The sequence below is a fragment of the Poecilia reticulata genome, chromosome 1 (genome assembly GCF_904066995.2).
Source record: "Poecilia reticulata chromosome 1, P_reticulata-male-v2, whole genome shotgun sequence".
In the NCBI taxonomy this organism is placed as follows: Eukaryota; Metazoa; Chordata; class Actinopteri; order Cyprinodontiformes; family Poeciliidae; genus Poecilia; species Poecilia reticulata.
In genome coordinates this window covers 20627678-20644479 of record NC_088830.1, presented here as the reverse complement: position 1 = coordinate 20644479, position 16802 = coordinate 20627678, and the positions used below count along the sequence as shown (strand labels likewise).

General features: G+C 40.7%; 2 protein-coding genes across 7 annotated transcripts in view; one reads left to right on the top strand and one right to left on the bottom strand.

Moving 5' to 3' along the window:
• The window catches only part of fam184b (family with sequence similarity 184 member B), a 32016-nt gene extending 28882 nt beyond the window's left edge, over window positions 1-3134 (top strand). For both annotated transcript variants that reach the window (XM_008413083.3, XM_017306089.2), the window contains 2 exons: window positions 773-1161; window positions 2506-3134. In XM_008413083.3, coding sequence (XP_008411305.3) covers window positions 773-1161; window positions 2506-2578 — 462 coding nt within the window. In that variant the 3' untranslated portion in view covers window positions 2579-3134. The remainder of the gene's footprint in view (window positions 1-772; window positions 1162-2505) is intronic.
• A 2689-nt stretch (window positions 3135-5823) lies between these two features.
• haspin (histone H3 associated protein kinase) lies at window positions 5824-15165 on the bottom strand. Of its 5 annotated transcripts, none has more exons than XM_008413097.3 (17): window positions 15043-15165; window positions 14691-14884; window positions 13978-14136; window positions 13085-13207; window positions 12796-12930; window positions 10853-12539; window positions 10205-10349; window positions 9943-10094; window positions 9671-9871; window positions 9269-9354; window positions 9063-9125; window positions 8891-8982; window positions 8658-8737; window positions 8456-8544; window positions 7552-7694; window positions 7370-7472; window positions 5824-6125 (listed from the first exon to the last, which is right to left on the bottom strand). In XM_008413097.3, the coding sequence occupies exons 2-17, from the start codon at window positions 14846-14848 to the stop codon at window positions 5927-5929; spliced, it is 3615 nt and encodes a 1204-aa protein (XP_008411319.2). In that variant the 5' UTR covers window positions 14849-14884; window positions 15043-15165; the 3' UTR covers window positions 5824-5926. The 5 variants fall into 5 exon arrangements, with proteins under 5 accessions (XP_008411319.2, XP_008411331.2, XP_008411325.2 ...); XM_008413109.3 differs by having other exon boundaries at window positions 15050-15152; XM_008413103.3 differs by having other exon boundaries at window positions 14984-15126.
• Window positions 15166-16802: the final 1637 nt, after the last annotated feature.

The window sequence follows — 16802 nt, the reverse complement described above, 5'->3', positions numbered from 1 at the left end:
TAGTCCTAAACCTTAAAATCTTTCATGCATAGTGGTCACTAGAGTGGACAGCTATCTAAAAACCATTTTCTTGCACTTCTTGTGGATTTTTCTGTTATAAATGCACACAAACCACTGAAGTGGACATTAATGCATCATAAATTACACTAGCAACTACTGGCCATCAGTTGCAAATGAAATAAATTATTTTTGTTAAATCCAATATGGCTGACAGACAAAAATGCATGCCAACATGATCAACTAAAAAAAATAAAATAAACCATTTTCTGCAACATTTTTTTTTCCTAAAATGTTTTATGCCTTAAGAAAATTTTTTTAAAAATTGGAAAAAAAATCCTCACACAAAGGATCATAATTGATGCATGAAAGGGTTCATTCAAAGTGTACTTTCTAATGGCCTAGTCAAAATCCAAATCTAAATCAAGTTGAGACTTTAAAAGTGATAATCACTCACTGTGTTCACAGTCTGACAGAACTTGAACTGTTTTGCAAAAAAATATAAAAAATGTCTACAATTTTCCTTCAACTTCACAGCTGAAGTTGGGAAGCTGTATCACATAAAGCCTCCCAGGAACACTGAGACCTGTGGTTGAATGTGACAAAATGTCAAATAATTGAAAGAGTATGAAGTGAGTAAATGCTGAAAGACACAGATCAAAGCCAGCTCTTTGTTTCGTGGCATTGGTGGTTTTTCTAGGCACCAACCAGTCAAAGCTCTGACAATCGACAACAGGAAGCAATAAATCTGATTGTGATTTTCTTTCTCTGGCAGAGAAAGGACGGGGAGTCTCCTCCACGCGTCACCAGCACCCCCAGCACCGCTGCCTGCGACAGGAGCGTCTTCCTTTCCCATTCTTCTTCATCGTCTTCCTCCTCCGTGCACCCACACTCCTCGACGCTTCCACACCAGTCCAGCTCCCATCCCCACGTCTCTCCCCACTACTCCACCTCCTCTCTCCCACACAAGCACACCTCCCTCTCCCTGAGCCAACATTCCTCCCCGTCCCTCCCTCGCTCCCCCAGGTCCCGGACGTCCTGCATCCCTCCCACCCCGGCGCCAACCGCTCCTCTGCCCGTCTGCCCCTCACCTCAGACGGGCATCCGATACGTGTCCCCCTCCTGCCAGGAGCCACACTCGTACATGCAGGCCCAGTCAATCAGGTATGAATTTTCCTGATATTTGAGCTTTCACTTTTGAGACGAAACGTAACCTCAATGTGTCTCCGTAATCAAAGACAGCCCAAAAAAAAAAAAAGAAAAAAAAAAAGATGTCTAAACAGGAACTCTTTGGAATTCTGATTAACTACCTTTTAGTCACCTCAAGCGACTGCGTTCGTCATCCGCTGCAGTCTTCACTCTGAGCTGCAGGCGTTTGTGATTTCCCATCTTACTGGCAGATCAGACTCTTGGGAAATGTCAGATTTGAAAAACAGGATCACAGAAGCTTTTCCATGACGCTTCAGCTCAGTACTCAGTACTCATGAACTCAAAGTGGCCAATAAAAGCCAGAGAATATGCTGCTGAACTTCGTATTTGAAACTTTGTTTGACACCTTTGAGAAATATGGTTTGTTTCCCCCCTATTTGTCCTCTCAACTCCGTATTAATCAACGCAGTAGGACGAGATGATAAGAAGAGAGCTTCTGAGAGGTTCTGTCCTTGTTCATCCCGGTTGGTTCCCTGAGGTGGTGCTCCCGTTTCCTCGCTTAACCTCAGGGTTTCAGATGTAGAAACGTCTCCTTTCTGACTGAGCTGTGTTAAATTGACAGCACCACTAAGTGAACAATAGAAATCGATTCATCTAAACGCATCAATAAAAATACTTCTACTATTAATAGGCTTAGGTTTTCTATACGTTGCAGCATAACTACCTGCTCTGTCACTCAGCAACTAGAGCCTCTCACTGAGTCTCTTAATGTCACACAACCAGTCAGGTGAGAGTAAAGAGTGTAGCGTAACTTTGACATTAGCTACGTAAAACTGTATCAGTATACATAAAAGCAGTGATGCTAAAAAGATTTTTTCAGTTTTTACATTTTTTCATCTGCGGCTCATCCGGAGTATCCAAAGATTTTTTCAACATTTTCTTAGCCTATAGGAAGCTGTTTGTTTACTAGCCGTGTCTAAGTCTTTGTGGTCTTCTCAGATCAGTTGGATTAAGTTTGATACAGGCAGATTTTGTTCACTAATTCAATGACTCCTTTAAGAAATGAATCATTTGGGAATAAAAGCGTAAACACTGCTCACAACAGATGAGCACCAAACTTTTCCCATTTTATGAGGAAATACTTTGAAAACCACCAACGCTTTTTCTTCTACTTTACAATTATGCATATTATGTGGGATAATCACATAAAATCAATTTTAAAACATTGCGGTTTGTGGTTGTAGCGTAGAAAATGTTGAAAGGGTAAGATTTCTTATGCAAGGTACTTCATAAGTACATTTGTTTTTTCTTAAAAAAATAATATATGTGTTTTTTTCTCGTGTGTGTGTTTGTTTTTAGGGGCCCTTACCTGGAGCAGAGGGGGACAGAAGGGCTGAAGCAGGAGTGGTTCACCAAATACTTCTCCTTCTAAGCACAAATACACAAATACACACACACACATAGAGAAGCTGCAAAAACATCTCATACAAGGTTCATTGCTTCTTTTACAGAGAAAGACTGATAACAACAAACACACACACACACGCAAACAGACAAAACCTTTAAAGCACAGCAGTTCACACAGTCACCGACAGACATATTTATGGGCTCATCACCAGCAAGGCCATCTCAGACATTGCCTCAAAGCTCAACCAAAAAGTGCTTCTCAACACATGCCTGACCTCTTCTCAGAACATAAGCCTGCCAGATAAAACTTTCTATAATCAGTTTTTTTTTAAAGGCAGTCTTCCTTTTTTTAACGCAGCTGTTTTTCTTGACCCATCACAGAGTTACTTCAGGCAAGTGAGCTTTTGTTTTATTTTTTTTTCCCTAACCAAGTGTTTCATCAAGTGTGGAAGCGGTTAACATATTCAGTCCAGAGCCAATGTAAAGACAGCGCACGAGACCCACGATATCATGTTTGTTTCGATGCAAAAATGTATGATACTCCTTAATGAAAACTGAATAAACATATTTTGTTTTTGTAAGTGCCTCTTTCTTCTATATTTGCCACTGTTTTTATCAGTTCGCAGAAAAACTTTATCAAACTGTTGGAGGTAATCATGGTGGATCCTATAGGAAACACCACATCTTAACACACTTTATGATTTACGTGGAATATTTTTGAAATATTGTATCACCATTTTTAGAATCAACACCATAGATCACATCTGTCCATAGTTTACTAGAAAAACAGAGAAATAAGTGGGGGAAAAAAACATGCGACTTTTACTAAGCTGAATGAATTATTACTAGCTAATTTAAGCTTTCGTCTATTTGCAGTGGATTTGAAAAAGTGAACACATCCTTGTCAAGATTATAGATTTGCATTCAAAACATATTGAGATTAATATAAAATGATTGAAAACTATTTTCATCTTTAACATTACAGATGATTCTGTCAGGCTGCCAGATTGCAGTTTTGGCTACAATTTAGCATGTGAATCTCGTGTAAAGTGTATTGTTAGATGAAACTCTACACTAGTACAGGCCGTTTCTAATGATTGCAGCATTGTAAGCTGTTTCCCTGTTGTTCTGTAGCCCATTCTAGCCCTGTGTAGGTCCACTCTTTGGTCCCTGGCGTCCTTAGTCTTGACCTCCTCTTAGTCCATGGGCCAGACCATTTTATTGTCCATTTCAAGGTGGTAAAGTCTATTGATATTTTTTGAAAAGATACCCATGCCAATAAGCTCAAACAAGTGCAGTTGATGCAGGCAATGAATGAGTGGAGGCTAGGAGAGCTTCTTAAAGAGAAACCAACAATTCCTGCTAGTTGGTAGGTCGTCAATTATTTTATGCATTAAATTAAGTTTTTAAACATCCTACAATGTGATTTTGTGGATTTTTTTTATTTTTTTTTTTAGATATTCTCTTTCACTGTTCAGATAAAATTTACAAATCTCTCTATTCTTTGTAAGTGGAGAAAACTTGAAAATTTGGTGGAGTATCAAATTTCCCCCTTACAGTTTAGTCCCCCACAATAAAAAAAAAAAAAAAGCAATAAGCATTTCTTTTTCTGTGGAGTCAAATTTTGCCAATCGTCAACTTAAAAGACCCGTATTTTTATAATTAAATGCCATTTCGAATGGTTTCCCTGTGTTGACTTGAGACCTGGTATAGAACGTCTCCATTACACCAGCCGTCCCCCTGCCTTCCCTCCAAAAATAGTCTCGAGTGTTAGTGACTTGGTTCTTGATTACTTTCCGTCACCAAGTAATTATCCAATGATTCATATATGAATCATCTGAGCTACTCCATTAAATGTGTGAAAATAATCACCAGTTCAGAGCCTGAGGAGATGTGGAGGAGAGTTTTTGCTGAAGCCCATAAAAATGTCCAAATAAAGATGGACCAAACGAAACGCTCAAAAAGAGCGGGTGTTGCCAAGCAACAGGAAATTAATCAAGCCTTAAAGCACAAAGCCACAACTGACCTGGTTTAACATATTGTATAAATTAGCTATGTATGTGCCGTTGTAGATATATACATAAACGGTGATGAAGTCAGTAATGCGCTACTTAGTAACTCATCTGACTTCTGTTCAGTAAATATGAATTAACATGTTACTATTTCTAATCCTCAAATCAGATTAAACTTTTTTATCCAAATCAGTGGGTGCTACTATTTTTGTCATGTAGTCATGTATCATTTTACTCCCCGCAAGACGTTTCGGAGAGTAACGTCTCGCGTAAAAGCACAGAGCAACGCCACGTAAACAATGGAGGGAGGAGAGAGATGCATGTTTTATAGCTGGAAATACAAATTCAAATATACTTTATTGACCCCCAAAGGGAAATTATATACAAATTAATACATTTTAAAGATGACATTATCGAGTTGTTTACTCGCTGTGCTGGCAAAAAAAAAAAAGAGACCGAATAATGAGTTATTTCCAGCACTTAAATAAAAAGCATTTATTAGTGAGGCTGAACGGAGAAAAAGGCTACATTTTGCGAGGTGGCGTAAAATGCATCCTCTAGAGCAGAGATCCACAAATCCAGGACTCGAGGGCTGGTGTCCTGCGGGTTTTTGATGTGGCTGTTTCACTATACCCGAGTCAAATAATCAGGTCATTAGCAGGACTCTGGAGAGCTTGATCTGACCAGTGATGGGTGCATCATAGTAAGAAGAGAGACACAATAATCTGACGTTCTGGAGAAGCCTTTGCACAATGGCTGAACTATCAGTACAAGTGGTGAACATTTAATGCAACACAGAGGAAATAAATCTTGTTAAATTGGAAGAGCTTATTGAAATAATACCACAAGGGCGATGTTTAGTAAACGTTAAAGGCTATCCAAAGAAATAAAAGTGATTTTTCTTTTGTTGGCTAGGCAGTGTACATATAAGCCTTTATTTATGAGTAAATCTAACTCAACATCATGGGATAAAATAAAGAAAATACAATTAATTTCTAATAAAAAGCTAAGTAACCCATCCCATTCAAATACCAAAACAGACTCAGGTTGCAGTTTTACTTGCAGTAAAATTCAAAGCAGTAACATTTCAAGATTACAAAATAACCACAAAAGTGAATCGTGCAGAATCAGCGTGCTGCACGCAATTAATGTAAAGGTCAACAACAACAACGGAGAGGAACGACTATAAAAAGTCCTAAAAGTTCAACACTAATGACCAGCAACATTAAACAGAAAATAAAGAGACGTGCAGTCCTGCTCACTTACAAATTATTTTAATGTGCTACACGTGCTTATTACAGATTCACACGGTTTTCTTTGTGTGAATCTTTATAGTTATGTTGTCTGTGCCTGCAGCGCTACTAAAACATCGGGCAGTTCTGCAGAGCGTCTGTGGCGGAGCTGTACTGGAGGACGTCGTCATAGAAACGAGCGAGTTCCTCTTGCGCGTTCTTGGCGGCCCTCCCCCGTGGACTCTTGTACTTCATTGAAAGCAGCTTGGAGCACAGGTAGTGGAGCCACAACACGTTGGTGCGAGGGTGGTAGCTGCTCCACTTGTTTCTTTAGAGATGAAACGGAAACAAGAAATCAGTACCGTGGCTATAAACACTGGGGGGAAAAAAAAAGTAAGTGGAGTTTTCTGGGCCTGTTGTGCACCCAGGAACCATCTCAAGGTTCCATCGTTAGAAAAAGACTTATTTTAAATTTAAAGCAACAATTAAGTGGATAACTTTGTTAATTAACAGTTAATTAACTGTGGATTTTCTCCAATTCACAGGCTCAAAACTAGACAGGCTCAAACAAACACACACTTCCCAATAATTGGATAAATGTCTCCAGGTGAGTTGCAGAAAAGCATCTAGTATCCTTCTGACTGATGTAAATATGTTTGGATGAATCATTTTGATTTATCCAAATAGTCATTGTGGTCAAGTAGGGGAATTTCTAGGGCTGTGTAATAATATCGATTTTGCGATATATATCAATATTTTCTTTCCTAGAAAAAAAAAATCGATATTCATCCGCAAGTATCATAACATCCAACTGTCACCTTGCTCACTCACTGCTTGCTTCGCCAGGAGAGTGATTAGGTCATCAGGCTTAGAGTGATTCCTTCAGATGTTAAATGTCAAGGTTAAAAAGGTATCAAACTATTCAGAGCAGGGTACTTGGTGCACTTTATTGTCTTGTAAGCTTTATTTGCATGTAAGCTACAGTTTGTACTGTTTCAATTAAAAGAAACATGTTTTCTCACCACTTCTTTGATTCATTTTGTCCAGCTGTCGACTTTATGTCTGTCTCCATGTCCAACCAGAGCCAGGTATTGTGTAGTTGGTGCTTTTAATCAGTTTTCAGTTAAATTAATTCAGTCCAACTCTATAAGTCACAAAATGTCACCAAAATCACTCTGTCCCTCTAAAATCTTTCAGAAGATCGCAAAAGTGTATTGAATTGTATCGTTTGCTGAATATCGCAATATATATTGTTTCGTGAGCAGAATATCGTATATTATCATGAGATTATTGTACCACTACAGCCCTAAGAATTACTTTATAATGTCTTCAGAGTTCAAATCTACAACCTGTGGGACAGTAAAAAGCTTTTAAGAGATAAATGTATTATGATAACCTCAATATGCATCGTTATTCCGCTACTCCTATGACTGAAGCCCTGAAGACTGATTTATCATGCACTAACCTCCAACATGATTCATGAAAAAGACTGACAGACGGCAGCAACACCCATTCAAACATCTCTGCTGAGCAAAACAGTTACACAACATGAGCTACTAGAGTACCACTGACCCGTTTTCCTGTCTCATCAGTCTGTAGATTTCAAACTGGTAGTCTCCCTGGCCCATGAAGAGCTCCTCGTCGTTCGAGATGTCACAGGAAACGGTCAGATCATCTGGAGGGAACAACGTGTTCTACTGTTGGAAGGTTTCAAGCCAAACCACGCAGCATCACATGATAGAACAGCAACTGACCGATTTCTAGCCTGGAGAGGGAATAGTCGATGACGCGGACCAGCACGCCTTTGGTTTCCATGCTGTGAGCTTCTCCGTTGAGGAGGAAGGTCCCCGTCTTCTCTCTGGTGGCTTTCACCAGCACATTCCCCCAGTGGAGGTCCCTGTATTACACAGTGAAAGTGTTCGGTATGTTAGGGTTACGGGATATCAGCATTTTAACAATATAGCGCAGCTAAAGGCTAGAGGTGCACCAATTAGTCATTTAGAGATCCAAATAGCCCCCATAGGGTCAGAATCCCCCTTCATTAAATGCAACATATGTAGGAACTTCCTTTGTTTTTAGACAAAGTAATGGTGAACTAAATATTTTTAGTGAAATTATTTGCAGGGTCTCTAATCAGTTTATCACAAATAAAGCCACATTGAGTTCAAAAACCCTTTTTGCTGCTAAATTATTGAATAGACAGACTGAGCTTTCCAGCAGCCCATCTGATCGTTTTGTGAAGCAAAAATTGACTCCCAGTGGGCCAAGACAAGTGGCTGTTGTGTCAGATTTATGGGAGTATCAGAACGGTTCTGACCGAAACCTTTGCATACATTAAAAGAATAAAAAGGATCGCATTTAAAACACTATATGCTAAAATCAATGTAACTAAGTAATTAAAACACCTTAAAGTCCTGACCTTTGATTCATAAACCGGAATGATCGTGCAATTACCAATTTTTCTCTTGAATTCAAAACTGTTGCCCTATACAATGATGTGTAATATTTCTTTTATGTTTTATTCTTTAATGAAAACAAATATTTAATCAGCAAGTCAAGATAGAAACCGGCAACAGCCAAGAAAAACCTCGTTGCATCTCTGCTGTGGGCACCGATTCGGGTTCTAGAAGAATTTGAAATCAGCCACTTTTACTCCACCTGTGTTCGAAATGCAGCTCCTGCTCAGCAACAGCCAACGCAGCGGTGACCTGATGAAGGACGCTCTTCGCCACCACAAACGACGCCAGCTTGACACAATAATGGCTTGGATTAACACAAACCGAACAAGATGAAAACTGCCTCACAATGTTTTGTTTTCACATCACACGGACACCCCAGAGCTAAGGGTTGTTGGACTTACCGTTCCATTGCTGTTCTCCAAGTCAACGCCTCCAAACTCAAACTCAAGGATTATGAACAACTGATCTTTCTTAAAGAAGTCTGTGCAAAAAATGAGACTCCATAAAACAAATGCTGGTCCTCAAATGGTTTTTCAGCACTTTTAAATGGAGAAATGTACTTTGAAGTTAAACTTTACTGCTCATCAGCCCAATAGCAACAAAATCTGAAATCTTTTTATCACTTTAAACAAACCTGGCCGGTCATTCTCAGATCCTTTGCGTTGGTCAAACGTGTCCCATGCTTTCATGAACTCTGGTGGGTAGCAGCCTTGAACGCAGTGAAGGCTGGGAGGAGACGACGACACGCATCGAGTTAAATCGACACAGATGAAACCTTCTCAACTGAAACAAAGTAATAAACTCACTCATTGAGTCCAATAAAGCCACGAGTCTGATTCTGCTGCTTCTCTTTCAGGTGGCTCAGCTCCCTGGTGGAAAAATAAAAAATCCCATCACTGCTGCAGCTCAGCTGGACGATTCTGAAGTGGTTTCAAATTGTCCTCATTCTCAATGGCTACATGTAGACATCACAGTCTGGCTGTTCTGGGAATGTACCCAGAACACCACTCACTTGGAGATGATAATCTCAGGAAGGATTTCTCCAAATGTCTTCTGGTCCTCTCCATTCACCTTCTCACTGCCCTCTAGTGGAATAACCTGAAAACAAAAGAGTGAGTTTACTGATCAAGTACACAAATGTTTCATTTGTGACTAACCGGAATTTTGTAAAATAAAAAAATAATTTTAGCATTGATTTCTCACTCAGGCATTGATATTCAGTGAGTGTATGCTAATAGGGAAATACTGTAATGCTTTAAGCAGCTGATGTTCTTCATTATATATTATATTCTCAATAATTATGCAAATCTGCTAAAATATTTCAATGAAATCCTGCAGATCACATTTGTTGTAAGTGTTGTAAGCATCTTTTCTCTAACTGAAGCATGTCAAGGGTAGATGATAATGCACGTACTTTGAGAGCCACCATCTCTCCCGCGGCGTTGGTGGTAGAGAAGACCTCCCCAAACGTTCCTTCCCCGATCTTCACACACCGCTTCATACGGTGAGGGAGAATACACTCTTCCCAGGGCAGAGGACACTGCTGGCCGCACTCGGCATACACTTTTTCAGCATCCGTCAGATCTGCGTCTTCACACACAACCTTAACAAAAAACTTTATGCATAAATAAGAACTATAACATTATTCCATAACATGTCAGTAGGTGTGTGTGGTGAATGTTTTACCAGGGAGTGCTGGTGAAGCAGCTGCGCCTGGAGGCGTTTGGGCAGTGGAGTGCGTAACGGAGTGGCAAAGAGATCCTGGCTCACGTCTGGTAGCCTCATCTCTGGGGGAGTGCAGGTCACCGACTTGGGCGCACTCCTCGGCGTGAGTTGCACTGATGAGAAGAAGAGAAGCGGGGAATTTGGGGTGGGTGAGTTGGTCAATCGCATTCACATCTGAATATTTTGCCCCGCACCACTTAGGAACGCTGTGGGATATTATTACCCATGTTTTTGCGATGAACAGAGAGTGCAGCTTTGAGGCGGCTCCAGGTGTGTTTGCTGGGTGTGAAATCAGTCAGCAGAGATGGCAGGTGGAGCGGATTCGTCCTCAGCGGAGTGGAGAAATTCACAGTCGCTGCCAGCAACTCCTACAAATAAAGTGTGTTCACTTTGTAAAGGTACAATTCCTGCTTGGCTTGTGATTATGACAAGCCCTTGGGACAAATACAACTAGAGAACAACAACAAAAAGGAATAGTTGTGAAGATGTATCAGCAGAGACAGACAAATCGCTCAAAAATGATTGGAAGATGGATAAATCTTCTCCAGCAGGAGAACCCAAAACACACAGCAAGAGAGAAAAGACAACCGATTAGCTCAAAGCACGTTGAAGTGACAGAACAGCCCAGTCCCAAATTAAAAGGAGAATTTCTGACTTGGAAATTCAAAGTATTTCTCTACGAAGTAGAAAACTGAATGCATTATTTTTCCCTTGTAGCTCAACCTCAGTTTGGTCTGTTGCATAAAATCTCAGTGAAATTAACCTCAGTTACTAGAATGTGACAAAATGCGAAAAGGCATGTGTGATTATTTGCACTGTAGCCGTCACCAGTTCCGACTCGGATGTGTATGTGTGTGTGCGCGACTCTCACGTTGGTGTGCTTTGAAATCAGCTCGCTGATGCTGCAGTCCACAGCTGTGCTGGTGCCCTGCTTCTTTATGAACGCCTGGGCTCCAGCAGCGCCCTTGCTCTTCCAGCGGCTCACGCTCATTCCACTCACGCACGCCTTCCTCGCCGTCCCGTTTCTGTCTGCTGACGGGCTCCTCTGTTTGGGGGCCCGAGACCCCTTCTCTCTGTTGGGGAAGCCTTTGATGGATTTTTTGACTTCTTTGTTAGAGCTGACGCTTTTTGAAGCGGCTTTCAGGGAGGTGGCGTCTTCGTTGCACTTGCTGTCGGAGAACTGGCCGGTCTGGTCATCGCCGGATGAGTCCGAGAAGTTGGTCAGAGATTTAAGCGCACAGTCTTTAGGCTGCAGAATGTCTGTCATCTCTGAAAGAGACAGTTTCTTGACTTTAACAACAGCTTTGGAGGTCAGTGAAGCCTCCTTCAGCTTTGAAATGTCCGATGACTCTGCCTTAGCTTCTGGATTGTGTTCATGCTCCGATCCTTGGAGATGCAGCTGAGACAGTGAAAGTTTCTTTATCTGAACCCCGCATTCCTTTGTACATATTGTGCTCTTTGCCGGTTTGGCCTCTTCATCGGTTAACCGTGTTGGTGCTGCTCTGGCAGCTGGTGATTGTGTCTCCATTAGTCCCTCGTAGCTGTTTTGAGCGTCATCAACACAAATCACAGACTCCAAGTTCTCCCCGTTTACTTCTCCGCTAAAGAGTTCAGGCAATTTCAAAACATTTGCAACGTGGTCATCACTGGCTGAATCTGCAATGTCCAGAATAGGAACTGGTGGCCCATAATCTCTGGTTTTATTGGTCGTTATGGAGACGCTGCGACGAGCCGATTCTTCTGAACAAAAACCAAACGTTTGACTCCACTCTGTGGACGGAGGTACTAGTTTTGATTCTGGGCTCGATAGCTCCAAGCAGGATGAGTAGGAGGTCTGACTGGAGAGCTGAGTCATGGGGATGAAGTTTAATCTCTGCAGCTGAACCGCACAGGGCTGGCTCAGACATCTCTCCTTCAGAGCCTCGATCAGCCACTCCAACCTTCCTGCTGCAGACACAAACACGCTGCTGCTTTCAATGTCTGACTTTCCACTGTCCAAGTCGCCGCTGTGGCATTCGGCATCGTTGCTGCAAACCCTTCTGCCTGACTCAGAAAATGAATCAAGAGACTGTTCCTCATTGCGATGCAGGTTTGCTGCTTTCTGCAAGGAAAGCGACGCTGGAAGTCGCAGTGAATCCGGATCTTCTTGGAAAATGTTCGACACGCCTATAGAGCTGCCCAGAGCAGACGGAGGAGAAGCAACCTGACTGGGGAACTTTGAGTGTCTTCGCTTGTTGAAGTTGGGCATCGAGGGCGTGGAGCAGAAGATGGGTTTGCTCGGAACACATCCGAGGCTGTTCTCTGCCAACTCGTTAAGGGAGATCTCTCTGAAAGGCACCGTGGTCCTTGGAGCATTCACTGAGTTCTCTGCGCTCGACAGGCCGAACACTGGAGGGGCCCTTCGTCTCCTGGAGGTTTGTTGATTCACGCTGGAACCAAACGGTCTGGAAGCGAAGTCATCTGACGAGTTGAGCAAACTGACTGCAGCTTCAGGAGGTTTGGTGGAAGCGGCACGTCTGCGACGGGTTATGAAGCGGCCGACAGACGGAAGGCGAACACTAGAATAAGGAAAAGGAGAAACAGAGTTTGCTCTATGCTTTTTATGCTATTCTTATTCTGTAGTGTTATTTTGTGGGTTTTAGCTTCATATGTGCTTTATCATCAATATGCCTATTAGACAAGAGGTGGAAATTAGCCAAACTGGTTGTAATCTCGTGTATTTACATGCAAGTATTCATTAATAGGCATTGTCCCATTTTAAAAAATAAAGTTGAACTTACATTTCATAATACTGGACACCAGCTGACCACATACCTGGAGTCCATCTTTGCTTTTGCTTGGATTTTTTGCAGTTTCGGTACAGATGTTTCGCTCTCACTCTCACTGGTGGTAGAAACTCCCCGACCTCTCCGTCTTGTGAACACAGGTACAGATCCTAGTTGTTTTGACCTGAAAAAGTACAGATCATGTCAGAAAGACAGCAGGGCAAGCAGAATTCAGAACACCTCACGAGGCTAGGGGAATTTTTTTAAGGCAAGGAGCTGAAATTGTTCTAACTTAAAAGCATGCTAGCAGAACATATTTATATGACTCAAACACAGACCTGGTTGTTTTTCTACGCTTTGTGGGTAAAGGCGGCTTCATGATGCTCTCCCCATAGCTGCTGGTCTCCGACGGACACATAACGGCCTCCTGCTTACTACTGAAAACACGTCTGTTCTTCCCTCTATGTAGCAGGAGGTAAAGACACATTATATCACCAAATACTGTGATTATTAGACCAAAACAGTTGAAAAACATGAATGTGGTCTAGTGGGATCTTATGTGACAGAGAATGTGTGAATCCACTTTATTAATCCCCAGAGGGAAAATTCACAAAAACAGTTCACAGAAACACAAAGTTCTAAAACATTTTGAAGAATAAGGAAAAAGAAATGGCTTGTAATATTTTTAGACAAATTAAGACCTGGAAAGCTTTATGACCGAGCTGGCCAGAGCTGACAGGAAGATGGACAGAGCCAAGTCCAAAAAATAAAAATAAAACCATGATGGATGCAGTAAAAGACTTAAGACTGAGGGGGAAGTGAGACAACAAACCTAAACACACAGTCAGATCTACAATGAAATATTTCAGATCAGTGAATATTTGTGTTAAAGCGTTCCAGCTAATGTCCGATTTTCAAGTTGTAACACTTGAAAATTGATGTTCGCAGACGCTCTGGATCAACATCTGACCAAGCAAGAGCAAATTTGCAGAACAGCATGGGTAAAGCTGGCAGACATATCACAACATATGGCTGTGGTTGCAGCAAAAGTTTTGACTCAGACAAGCCCAACTTTGTATTCTATCAAATAAAATCCTAATAAAATACATTGACATTTGCAGTTGTAAAGTGACAGAATGTGGTTTAATTTAACAGGTGTTGATACTTTTCGGAGGCACTGGGAATAATATCCAATGAAAAGAGAATGAAACAGATCATTTTTCTCACACACCGCGTTTTCTTGCTTGGTGCCGGATTAGTAGGAGATGGGGTAGTGTTCTCCCCATCACTCATGTTTTCCTCATTGAAGCTCTTCTCATTCAAGCACAGCATGGCTTTTTTCTTGGCAGGACGGTCTGCTCTTTGACCCTCATCCCTTTTGTACTTTCCCCTGTAACATTACAAACACAAGAAGAGAGGGTGTAAAATGCAGAGTTGTTGAAACAAAAAAAAACAAACAAACATTGCAAGTTCCTGTTAAACTGTTATGGTCCAATCTCACTGGATGATCAGTGATGATAATTTTTTGTATGATTAAACTCATACAAAAAATACATTTGAGAGCCATTGACTTTATGATTTTTTAAGTGAACCTTGCAAGTTTCAAGCTAAGGAGTTAGCTTTTAAAAAAGACAAACTAAAGTGACACTTTATGGAACCTGAATGCAAATTAACTTAAATGAAAGTCCATAATTTTCCAGACCTTTTCTAAGTGCATGAATTATGCATGTCTGCAGATTTAAGTCATAATATGCACTCAAAGATATACGTATTGACTAAAATAATTACCACCGTGAGAGGCAGAGTTTCTGCTGAGCAAACACTTCATAATTACACGAGTTGAGTCTAGACATTTAATTTTTCATATGCAAAATTAAATGTCTGTTGCAATTTACAAATATGAACAGTGGGAATGTTGGAGCCAGGATGAGGCCTTGAACGCACCGTGCCTTGCGCGGTTTTGCGGCCTCAAACACGGATAAGTCATCCGTTGACGGGGTGCTGTCGAAAGCCTTCTTTCGGTCTTCAGGAGAAATCCAAGCAGAAACCTTCCGCCTCAGCTTACCGTAGGTTTTAAGAAACACTGGCTGAAATGGCTTCATGTTTCACATAAATTGAGCTAAAGCCGTGTTTAGGATCTAAAGTTGTCAAAATAGAACAGAAACGACGTGAAACCACCTAACGTTGCTACAGAACAAGAAAGTTCCACTTGAGAGCTGATTAAAATATTAACACACCTACGCAGTTTTTAAACAAATTCTAGCAGAATGACTTATTCAAGTAAGAGGAAAAGCACCTCTTACGTGTGCGGCGAGTCTTCTGTCCATAGAGACATTCAACAACCGCTTCTTGTTCAAATTCCCGTAACAACGGTGATTGGTCAAAAACTCGTGTAAGTGTCACTACAGCGCCACCAAATGGATCGGAGTAATTATAACATGTGGACCAAAATATAGCAAATGTAGACAAATGTAAGTATTACATAGAAATATTAGAATAAAAAGTGAATTATATTTTTATCTCATTAATTACCTTATATAAAATTGTAATATAAATATAAAAACAATTTGATGATGACATCTTTCTGTCCGTCCATCCATCCATCCATCCATCCATCCATCCATCCATAGGTATATGACAACATAACCCTAAGTACTGCATTAAATAAATAACCCATTAGTTTTTGAGTCATGGTTTTATTACAGCTGACATTAAAAAATATAAATAGAAGAAGAAAGAAATAAACGATTTTTCTTACTTTATAGAGGAAAAACACACCCTTTGTTTTACTCAGAACAATGAACCCTGTATTTGCTAAATAACTTGTTTAAAAAAGAACGCTCTTGATCAGTGATTACATTTGGGCTGTAGAATGAATTCAACCTGACAATGTGTGTAATAATTTGATTTCACCACCAGGGGTCCTTACACTACCACACTATTCCTGTCTGTATTTTCAAACCCAAATCGTTAGCAGAAATCTTTCATTGATGTGAGGAAGAATCACAAAGAATGTTTTTTTTTACCATCATGAATGGATTTACATTTAAAAATCGAACAAAAAAGAAAGCAAGGATGAAAACATTTCTTAATATTTTAAAGTGTTTTTTTTAGTCTGTAATTGTAAAGGGAACCAAGAAGGACTTCAATGTACTTTCATTGCTTGTAATATCACAATGAATATAGTTTTTCAGTGAAACCCACAGCTCAGATAAGGTGTTTACTTCTTTAAAAAAAATTACTTAAGCTTAAAATAACAAGCATCTGTGTCATGATATTGTTTTAACTAAGTTATACTTAGATATGTAATAAATCACACGTGGCTGTAACATGTTAAAAAGGAAACACATCTGTATCCTTTTCCACAGCATTTACATTTCCTGTTTTTCACTAAATTTATTGTCACATTAACAGTTTTGTTCTCTTTGCCTTGTCGTTTTGGAAGGATATGTTCATTTCCCTTCTTTTACCACATCCTATTTGTGTGCTATTAGAAAAAGAGAGGCCTTTGCAACCTTTGGAGCTTCATTCAATATTCCCAGACTCTGTCCTATGTTGACAATACTTAGCAAAGAAAGTAAAGAAATGTGTGCTTGGTTGATTATATTTCTTGATAATACAGTTTATGAAATCTGTTTATTTCCCTTTAAATGGCACCAAGTTTGTGGTGTGCTTTGTATGGAATACAAATCAATCCTGTGCAAAATTGAGCCCCGATTATTCCAGATTGCCAGTCTGTCACAGGGCAACAAAGAGATACACAAGACAAACAACCATGCACATGCACACACACACACCTAGGGGCAATTTGGAGAGGCCAATCAACCTGACAGTCATGTTTTTGGACTGTGGGAGGAGGCTGGGGTGCCCGGAGAGAGCCCACGCATGCACAGGGAGAGCATGTAGACTCCATGCTTGGGGACTGGGGCCGGAAATTGAACCCAGAGCCTTCTTGCTGCAAGGCAACAGCTCTACCAACTGCGCCACTGTGCAGCCCCCCATCACTATTACATTCCCATTATTTCAAAATAGCCATCTTGGCCATTTTACTTCTCA